Source organism: Hipposideros armiger, unplaced genomic scaffold, assembly GCF_001890085.2.
Source record: "Hipposideros armiger isolate ML-2016 unplaced genomic scaffold, ASM189008v1 scaffold_1669, whole genome shotgun sequence".
NCBI lineage: Eukaryota > Metazoa > Chordata > Mammalia > Chiroptera > Hipposideridae > Hipposideros > Hipposideros armiger.
Window position 1 is genome coordinate 123,767 of NW_017733019.1, and position 10,167 is coordinate 133,933.

The following is a 10,167-nucleotide window of genomic DNA, read 5'->3' on the forward strand; positions in this document are numbered from 1 at the left end:
GCAAAACCTAGTCTTTCAGGAATGATGAGTAATATTAGGATGATTATTCTTGCAACGTTCAGGTTATTCTCTTCAGAGACATACCAACCTGTTTTGCAGAACTTGTTTAACTCCATTCAAAGAATCATCCCAACTCAACAGACCAAAATTTGGCCTGCTCCTGTTGTATTAACTTACACTGTTAATATAATGTACCTACTAGAGCAGTACTAATTATGTGAAATATACCTGCCTGTCACATGCTAACTTAACCTGTGTTTTCAGGATAATTGTTAGAGATTTTCATAAATTTAACGGTACCAGGAATCATGTTTTCCTGAAAAGAAACCTATAAAAAGGGGAAAGCACAGGCAACTTGGAAAAATCTCTTGTAAGGAAAGTGAACTGCCTCTTTACGTATATTTTATGCGCTACAACACCCACATTTAACAAAATAAAACAAAATACACTGCTGGAAAAGACTAAGAAAGCTTATAAATTGTAGAACTTTGTCTCTGGAAGCCCAATAAACCAATTTAAATTTAAATTAATTAGCTAGAATTATCAAGGATAGTCACATAGCCCCTGGATTATTCTTAACTAGTGAAGAAAAAAACTTGTGCTATATCAATCATTTCTTATGCTTAAATACTAGAGAGCAAGTAGAATAGTCCATGACTAAGCTAAAAAGGAAAATCTACCTGGCTTTTGAAAACAGATCCAGGAGTTATCATTGCCTGGGTTTTATATTCTAGGCCCCTGGCTTTGAGACTTATTACAAAGGTGAATAATCATTTTATTTCAGGTAATTACTTTTTATGCAGTTGGCCAATCTGTCCCATCCAGAGTCATAACTGTTACTGCACAGGTATTGTCATGTCAGATGATTCAACAACTCATGCTATGACAGAAGAAGGGGGGATTAACCCTAGTCAAGCTATAGGTTCTGTTCTCTGAACACTCTTGATCTTGATCAGCAAAATCTCAGCAATGGTAAAAACCTGGATATCATGGATATCATCTGCCTTTGTCCAAGAAGGGAGACTGAAAAGAAGAAAAGCAGTCCCTGACATCCAGAAGTTGGCCTGATACTGTCATCAAGCCACAGTGTTGCTAGGTACTGACCTAGCACTCACAACTAGGCCATGTACTCTTCTGTTGGACATAAACAATTGTATAGAATGTCAACATCAGACAAAGTCATTCAGTGGCCATAATGGATCAAGACAAAACCAAGACCACCCTGTAATCATGTCTGTGAACATTGTCTAAATCACAAAAATAACCAACATTCCCTTATCATGGCTGATATGAGCTACTACTTCTTTGTCAATTACAGCTTCAGCTTCACTCTAGTCTTTCCTCCTAAATTAGATTTATTAAGATAGCCATAGAATTTCTTCTGCTTTCTGACAGCATCCTATCCAGAGCAAAGCCCTGCGTCCTTAACTCTACTGTCCCCTCCAATTATCTAAGGCAAGCCCAAATCCTATAATGTTTTCTAATACCTGCCTACTGAGGCACCACATAGTTTCCTGTGGTATGTATTCCACCTCATTGCAAGGAGTTATCAATCCTGTTGAACTGCAGGTGTGATCCTAGTACTTACTCTTTGGCTGGAGGGCATCGACAGATTGAATAATATAAAATTGCCATTTTTGTAAGTCTAAGGTGGTTGCACATTGGCCATTTCATACAGTTCAAATTAATAGATCAAACATGGTGGTTTTGAGGGTCTATCTCTGAGAGTCAATGGCAATTCTAAGGGAAGAAGCCCTTCCCACTACTAGATGCTAGACTAGTTGTGAGAAGCTAATTGGAAAATGTGCTATTAACAGTCAACCAGTTTTTGTTTGTTTGTTTGTTTTTAAGCTGAGCCATCCTGCCACCTGTTGGCAGCTCAGCGGCAGCTCAGCTTGGGCTGGGCATTGAACCGCTGTTGCTCAGAGCTCAAACTCTTGAGCAAGCTCTTAACCAACTGAGCCACTCGGCTGGCCCTTTAACTGGTTTTTAAACTACTTTTCCCTGGAGAGATAGGAAGTAACCAGATATTGGATAGGCTTGAGAGGGTTTATATGTCAAGACAAAGATGAAAGTAGAAAAGGAGAGTTGAAAGTACTGCAGAGAGAGAAAATTTACTGGAGTTTCAGAAGCATGAAAAGAGTTGGAACTTAGCTGCTGAGGAAGACTAAGCCCAGGAAATGATCATTTCAAACAGTAACACAGCACACTTACAATGGCTCAGAGACGGTTCTTGCAAATCCTACCTTGAAGAACATTGTGCTAAGTGAAAGGTGCCAATCACAAAAGAACAGAGAGTGTATGATTCCAGTTATATGAAATGTCCAGAAAAGGCAAATCTATAGAGACGGAAAGGAGATTAATGGTTGCCTAGGGCTGGATGGAGGGGAATGGGGAGTCACTGCTACTGGGTACAGGGTTTATTTTTAGAGTGATAAAAATGTTCTAAATTTAGATTGTGGTGATAAATGGTACAATTCTGTGACTATACTAAAAATCATTGAACTATACAATGTAAAGGTGTATTTTATGGTATGTAGGTTATATCTCAATAAAGCCTATTTTTGAAAAAAGCCTTATGGGTGTATATTCCATTTATTAACTAATGACTTATTTAATACTCACAAATACCCCTTGAGGTCAGTGCTTATTATCTCTATTTTATAGATGAGGAAATTGAGGTACAGTGAAGAAAGCAGGAAAGGAGCAGGAATAATTTTTAATTGAAACAAGAGGAAGAGATATAAGATAATGTAGACAAAGGTATTTTTGGTGGCTGACCATCAAGAAGTTGAGAGAATTTCTGTATTATGTTTCATTTAATTTTTCCCCCTTGAAGTAGGAGATGAGCTCACATGCAAAGAGTCTGTGTGGGAAAGGGTGGAGGAGAATAATTAACTTTGGGAAAGTGGGTAAATCTCAGAACAGCTAAGCTGTTCAAACACAAGTATTATAGACAGATTTCTGAGAAGCATTGAGGAGACTGTGAGGCTGCAGACCACAGATTTAAATGAGTCCAACACTCAGGGCTATGATATTTTCTCCAGCAATGCTTGAATGCTACGAGGTAGGAGAAATGGGAGTGGATTGGATGGATTCATGGTTGGGGAATTTTTAACAGGGTAGGGCTAGGTTGGTATGGGTTCAAGTAACAAAGTGATCTGATAGAACCAGGGAGTCCTGACTGGATGTGGAAGAAAGAGAGGGCTGGGAAGGCTCCCAGCCAGGGCAAATAACGTAGGTGAAAGGAATGAAAGTCTACAGCTGGTGGAGAATAAGAGTAGCAGGAGCAAGAACAGAGAGTGCTTAAGGATGGAAGAGTAAGTAAGGAGCTGCGTGTATAGGAAACTTTTAACAGCCAGTTTTCTAGGAGAAAAGCCCTGACTTGTAGGGTTATTGCTTTCCATGGAAGTGGTATAGATACTGTCGCACTTACCTAGCCAGCAGGACCCTATGCAGCTGCTGGAGACCAGCGCAAGACTACAGTTCTATGGAACGACCTTCCTCTCTTCCTCTCAAGTTTGCCTCCTCTTTTTGAGAGAACCTACCCCCCACCCCACCCCGCCTCCCATTTCTGCAGATGGTCTGTGTTCAGGGAGCTGAGCGAAGGTCTGACTCACTGCCTAGTGCACCCAAACACCATTGCCACTCCCAGAAAAAAAAGATCATGAGTGCTGAAACCATGCTGCTCTTGCCTTGCAGGTGGCTGTGCTGTAGGGCCCAATGGATATAAATGGGTCCCTAGGGGAAGGTTAATAATTGGACACCCCTTCAAACTACCTTTAAAAATCACCTCTACTTAGTGAGGGCAGGAAATAATGAATTTTCTATTAACTATTATAGATGTTATATTAAATTCTTTCCTTATACTACAAATAAGTTGCCTAGTTTTGTTGAGTCCCAGACAAGTTTGGGGTTTAAATTTAATATGATAAAGTTAATAACTTTTTTCTTTGAACATAATACTTTTTCACGTAGCATTTGGCTTCAGAATGTTAGCCATCTTGGCTTGTGGAGGATTGTCAGCTGGCTGCTCCTGGTTGTGGAGTGTACGTAGCCTTTTGATGATTTCTGAAAAATACTCACTAGCAACAGGTCACCTGTAGGAGTTTGTTTCCTTTAAAAACGTTTTGTTTTTCCACATGAGAGCATTGTCTGCTTTGGTTTTGGCAGTTCTGTAAGGACACATTTCCCATCTTTCCCATTGATACTTAGTTTCCTTTGTTGATCTGTTTAACCCTCCTGCACCTAGGAATGTCAGGCTACAGTTTTACATGATTGCTGAGCATGGTGCAATTCCTTGCCTCATGGAAAAGGAGAAATGGATAGTACCTCTCCTCTAGCACTTGAAAACAACCTGTACCTCCAGCCTGAGCCAAACAATCTATTTGGTGGCCAGGCATAAATGGTCAACAGTGCCATCCATAGACCCTGGCAGGGCTTGGTGACTGGAAATTTCTAGTTTCAAGGTTTACTGGGTGCTAGCCAGTTTCTGAGGATTTTTGAATAGATACATTCACTACAAATAGCAGGGACATCTGGTACCATGTCCACAACTTCCTGTGGCTATTGTCCTCGGATCCCTTCAACATTTTTAATTTTCATTTTCATGAAATCTACTCTTGAATCTCTTTACTTTTAGTCCCTGTGTGTCTTTCAATCTGACCTGGGTCTCTTGTAGACAGCATAGGTATGGTCTTGTTTTCTTTTCTTTTCTTTTCTTTTCTATTTTTTTTTTAAGATTTTTATTGGGGAATCGGGGAAGGGGAACAGACAAGTTGCTGTTGTCCTTTTTTTCTTCAGTCTAGTTGTGGAGGATGTTGCTTCACTGGCCCATATTGGTATTATCATTGTGCTCTTCCCAGGTGAGGCAGATCGGTTGCTGGCCTCTGGATGGCTGCTGACAGAAGCTCTTGGCAGCTCACACTGGCTGTCGGCCGCTCACGCTGGTTGCCGGCCATGCACGGTAGCTTATGGCAGCCCACTGCAGCCCCACTGCAGCCTATGCTGTCGCGGGCGACTCACGGCAGCCCAGCTCCAGGTTGAGCTGTTGTTCACCATCTTAGCTGTAGAGGGCAGTGTCACTGGCCCTCATGTGGGATCTGAACCTGGGCTCTGCTGCTCAGAGCTGGTGTCCCAAGCCAACTCTTAGCCAACGTGCCACTCGGCCAGCCCTGGATCTTGTTTTCTTATCTGTTCAGCTACCTTGTGTCTTTTGATTGGAGCATTTAATCCATTTACATTTGAGGCAATTGTTGATAGATATACATAGTTATTACCATTTTAATATTCATATTTATGTTCTCTCCACCCCCCCTTTTCTTAAAGTCCCTCTAGCATCCCTTGTAATACTGGTTTGGTGGTGATGAACTCCTTCAGTTTTTTCTTGTCTGGAAAACACTTCATCTGTCTTTCAATTTTAAATGAAAGAGTTGAAGGGTACAGTAGTTTTGGTTGCAGACTCTTGTTTTTCCTCACTGAATATTTTGTGCCAATCCCTTCTGACCTGCAAAGTTTCTGTTGGAAATCAGCTCACAGTCTGATAGGAGCTCCCTTGTAGGTAACTAACTGCTTTTCTCTTCCTGCTTTTAAGTTTCTCTCTTTGTCTTTAACCTTTGGCATTTTAATTATGATGTGTCTTGGTGTGGTCTTCTTTGGGTTCATCTTGTTTGAGACTCTCTGTGCTTTCTGGGCTTGTATGTCTATTTCCTTCACCAGGTTAGGGAATTTTTCTGTCGTTATTTCTTCAATTCCTTGCTCTCTCTCTTCTTCTTCTGATACCCTTATGATGCAAATATAGGTACTCTTGATGTTGTCACAGAGGCCCCTAAAACTATCCTGCATTTTTTTGTATTCTTTTTCTTTTTGCTGTTCTGATCAGATGTTTTTGCTTCCTTAACTTCTAAATCACTGCTTCAATCCTCTCTTTCATCTAATGTATTGTTGATTTCCTGTAATATATTCTTTATTTCAGTTATTGTATTCTTCATTTTTGACTGGTTCTTTTAAAATAATATCTATGTCCTTTTAAATGCTTGCTATCTCTTTATCAAAGTTCTCACTAAGTTCCTTGAGCATCCTGGTAACCATTCTTTTGAACTCTGCATCTGGTAGATTGCTTACCTCTATTTTATTTAGTTCTTTTTCTGGAGTTTCCTCCTGTTCTTTCATTTGGGACATATGCCTTTGTTTTCTCATTTTGGCTGCCTCTCTGTGTTTGTTTCTATGTATTAGGTAGATCAGTTACATCTCATAACCTTGGTCAGGTGACCATATGTAGTAGGTGTCCTGTGGGGCCAGGTGGTGCAGTCTTTCTAATCACCTTTGCTGGGTCCTCCAAGAGTGTCCCTTGTGTGCGCTGTGTGTTCTCTCCTGTTGTAGTTGAGCCTTGATTGCTATGGGCTCATTGGTGGGTCAGATTGACCCTCAGGCTGACTGGCTTTGGGTTTGGCCATGTCCACAGCCATGGGCTGCTATCTGTGGGGGCTTACCCTATGGTTGGGGATTTGTGCCAGTGGGCCCTGATGCCTGCTGAGACTGCCCTTTGAGTGTACTACTTGTTGAGCTAATTGGATGTTGCTCTGCCATGGTCTGAAGCCAGACTCTAGATATGTTGGTTCTGGGGCTCTGGTACAGGCCCAGGTCAGCCATTAGTTGTGATCGGCCTGGGACTACATGGTAGAAGCCACAAAATGATCTGCAGTTGGTTGATGGCTTTGCTGGACCTAGATGTGTGTGGGAGAGGCCATGCTGTGAACCGAGGATAGCTGCCACCTGTACCTGGCTTGGGGTAGCTCTCCAAAAGGCCTAGGGCACCCCAAGGCCTGCTGCATCCTGATGACTGCCTGTAAGGCTCAGCCACGGATAGAGCCTCATGTGATATTCAAGTTGGGTGAGTCATGGTCTCAGGGACTCACAGGGTGGGCCAAGTGATGTTCACCAGGTTAATGTAGATTCTGGTTTGATGCCAGTGCTGAACCTGGAGCTTCTTGCTTAAGGCTCAGAGCATACAGAGACAAGCTGCAGCCTGCCTGAGACCCACCAATCCCCGAGAATTGTCCAAGAATGATTGTAGCATGGGCCAGGGATGGCTGCTGGCCAGGAAAGTGCCTTCAGCTTTGTGTGAGTTGGGTGGGGGCAGTGTCCCAGGGAGTCACCAGGGAGGAGCTAGCAGAGTTTACCAGGCCAATGCAGATTCAGGAGGAGGGGGTTCAACACAGGAAAATTGTGCCTGCCTGCCAGTTGCATGGGAGAAGGATTCTACACAGGGAAAATGGCAACTCTCTCTCCACTCTTCACACTGCAGCCACACAACTCAGTCTCTCCCTGTGTGTCTCTGACACCTCCAGGGTAACTGTCCCTGTATAGGAGCTCAGGGTGAGTGCCTGTGAGCAAGTGAGTCTGTGCACTGGTGTTTTAAGAGGATGTCTGGGTTTCCTGCAGTCTCCTATCTTGCCCAGAAGGGCAGAATCCACACTGTTTTCCACAGCCAGATGTTGTGCGGGCTCCTCTTCTCGGCACTGGTATTCTGGGCTGGGGAACCCAGTGTGGGGCTGGGGTCCCTCACTCTTCATACATTGACATGATATCCCTCCTGATCCTGAACCATCACACTCATGTGTGGGGTCAGCCTGTTTCATGTCTGTACCCCTCCTATCAGTTTTGATGGGACTTCTTCTTTATATCCTTAGTTATAGGACTTCTGTTCAGCCAGTCTTCAGATGGTTCCCCAGGTTGACTGTTCTATAATTTAGTTGTAATTTTAATGTGATCATGGGAAGAGGCAAGTACAATGTTTATCTACTCTGACATCTAGTCCCTCTCTAATAATACATTTTTTTTAGTAGTTTTTTTCAAAGAGAGTTTGTGGGTGGTAAACTCCCATGGTTTTTGTTTATCTAAAAAAGTCTTTGTTTCCCTCCATTTGGAATTATAGTATAGGTACATTTTTCTTCCTTCCTTTCTTTCTTCTCCCATGCCCAGTTATTTAAACAAATAGAACAGTGGCATGGTGGAACCCATTTGTACTGGCACATGAGAAACAATTGTCTTTATTGCTTCCCAAATCAATGTTCAGTGACACTTAGCTTGAGACTGGATGATGGAAATACCTACATCATGGAAATTTCCAAATGCTGCGAATCAGAGTTTTGTTTTGTTTTTGGTTTTGAGAGCTGGTCATTAAACATTTGCCAGCACATTGCTGTATATTGAGCACCTACAACATACCAGGGCTTGTTTTAGTTGTGTGATCCATCAGAACACAAAACAGATAAAAATCCTTGTTTTTAGAAACATATAGTCTAGTGGACAGAAATAGCAATAACTAATTAATTAAATAGATAAATAGTTAATAGTATTTTTAATGATCATAATGCCTGTGGTAAAATATAAAGTTGGGGAGGGGATAAGGAGTGTTGGGTGGTGGGCAGATTTGCAAGGGAAGTCTCACCAGGAAGGTGTTATCTGAGCAAACTCTGAGGATGTGAGGGAACAAGGTCTACAGATATTTGGTGGAAGAGTGGACTAAGGAGAGGAAACAAGAGCAAAGCCCTGAAGTGGGAGGGTGTCCAATACCTGATGTGTTCAATGAACCTGAAGGAGTCTATTGTGCTTGAGTGAGATGAAGGTTGAGGATGTGATGGGGAAAAATACTTTGAGATAAATTCAAAGAACAAAAATCAGTGCACATAAGGTAATGTCATTCAAGGTAAAGACTTAGCTTTTTTTTCTGAATGATATGGGAAGATACTGGGGGGGTTTGGTAAAGAAGTATTTTAAATCTGTCATAGATTTAAAATAACCACTCTAGCAGCTGTGTTGAAAATAGACTGTAAGCCTTAGTGACATGATTAACCAATAGAACATGGCATAAGTGATGTTCTAGGACTTTCAAGGATTAGTGATAAGAACCCTTGCAGCTTCTGCCTGGGCCTCTGGAATATTTACTTTGGGCATTAGCGACCATGTAAGTAGATCTAGGACTCTGAGACTACCATGCTGTAAGGCACTTAGAACCCTTCATAGAAATTGAAATGAATTACTGGCTCTTACCTGTAGAGTCATGTTAGCCTAGACACCAAACCTGTAAATGAATAAGCCTTATATGCCTTGTGCCTCAGACTGCCCAGCTGAGCATGTCACCCCCAGAACAGTGTTAGAGAATAATAAACTGTTATTTTAAGCCATTGGTTTTAGGGAAGTTTATTAAGCAACAATAGGTACCGTATTTCCCCATGTATAAGACGCACCCTTTTTCGAAAAATTTGGGGTCTAAAAACTGGGTGCATCTTATACAGTGGTTGTAGATTGTTTTACTTGAATTTCCCGCAAGTGATGAGGAGTTGTATGAATTTTATAATGAATAAAACTTGAGTTCAATAATTTATGTAATGCATTTTTTTCAAATTTCAGGCCCCAAAATTAAGGTGTGTCTTATACATGGGGAAATACTGTATATTTAAAGCAATAAGGCATATGAGCTCATGAGAGAGTGAGAGGCGATAAAGGATGAGATCCAATAATTGAACACTAATGTGTTCCACCATTTAGCTGTTGGAGAGATCATGAAGAACAAACCAAAAAAATATCAAAGGCAAGACTGACAGTTATTTTCCTTCAGTGCTTTAAAGATTTTACTCCATTATCTTAATCTTTTTTCTGGAAAAGGTAAATCTCCTGTCACTCTTGGTATTTCTTTTAAATAATATATCTTTTCTCCTAGCTTTTAAGATTTTCTATTTTTTTTATATTTTTTAATTCCACTCTGTAGTTAAGTATGAATTTATTTTTAATTTATCTTAGAAGTTGGAGTCCATGTTTTATTTGAGGACATATGTTTTCAATTTTGGAGAAATTCCAGTCATTAGTTTGGCAAAAATTTCTCCTTTACTCTTTGCTGTAGTCTGTGAGATTCCTATTAGAGATATGTTGACATCTCTCAATTTTTTTCTCCATGTCTCTTACTACTCTAGACATTTGTAGGCATGTGTGCGAGTGTGTGTATGTATGTACATGCACATATGTGTATGGGTATTTGTATAATTTTTTTCTTCACTGTTGTGCTTTGGGTGAATCCTCAGACTATTATCTGATTAACTAATTCTTTCTTCAACTGTACTCTTTCTCAAATTCATCTTATTCATTGATTTAAAAAGTTTAATGTTT

At 41.0% G+C, this 10,167-nt stretch overlaps 1 protein-coding gene across 1 annotated transcript in view; it reads right to left on the minus strand.

Annotated features, from left to right (window-relative positions):
• Positions 1 to 7,640, minus strand: part of GCFC2 (GC-rich sequence DNA-binding factor 2) — a 72,527-nt gene extending 64,887 nt beyond the window's left edge. The window contains exon 1 of the mRNA XM_019634445.1: positions 7,457 to 7,640. Within this exon, the coding sequence (XP_019489990.1) occupies positions 7,457 to 7,640 (184 nt within the window). The remainder of the gene's footprint in view (positions 1 to 7,456) is intronic.
• Positions 7,641 to 10,167: the final 2,527 nt, after the last annotated feature.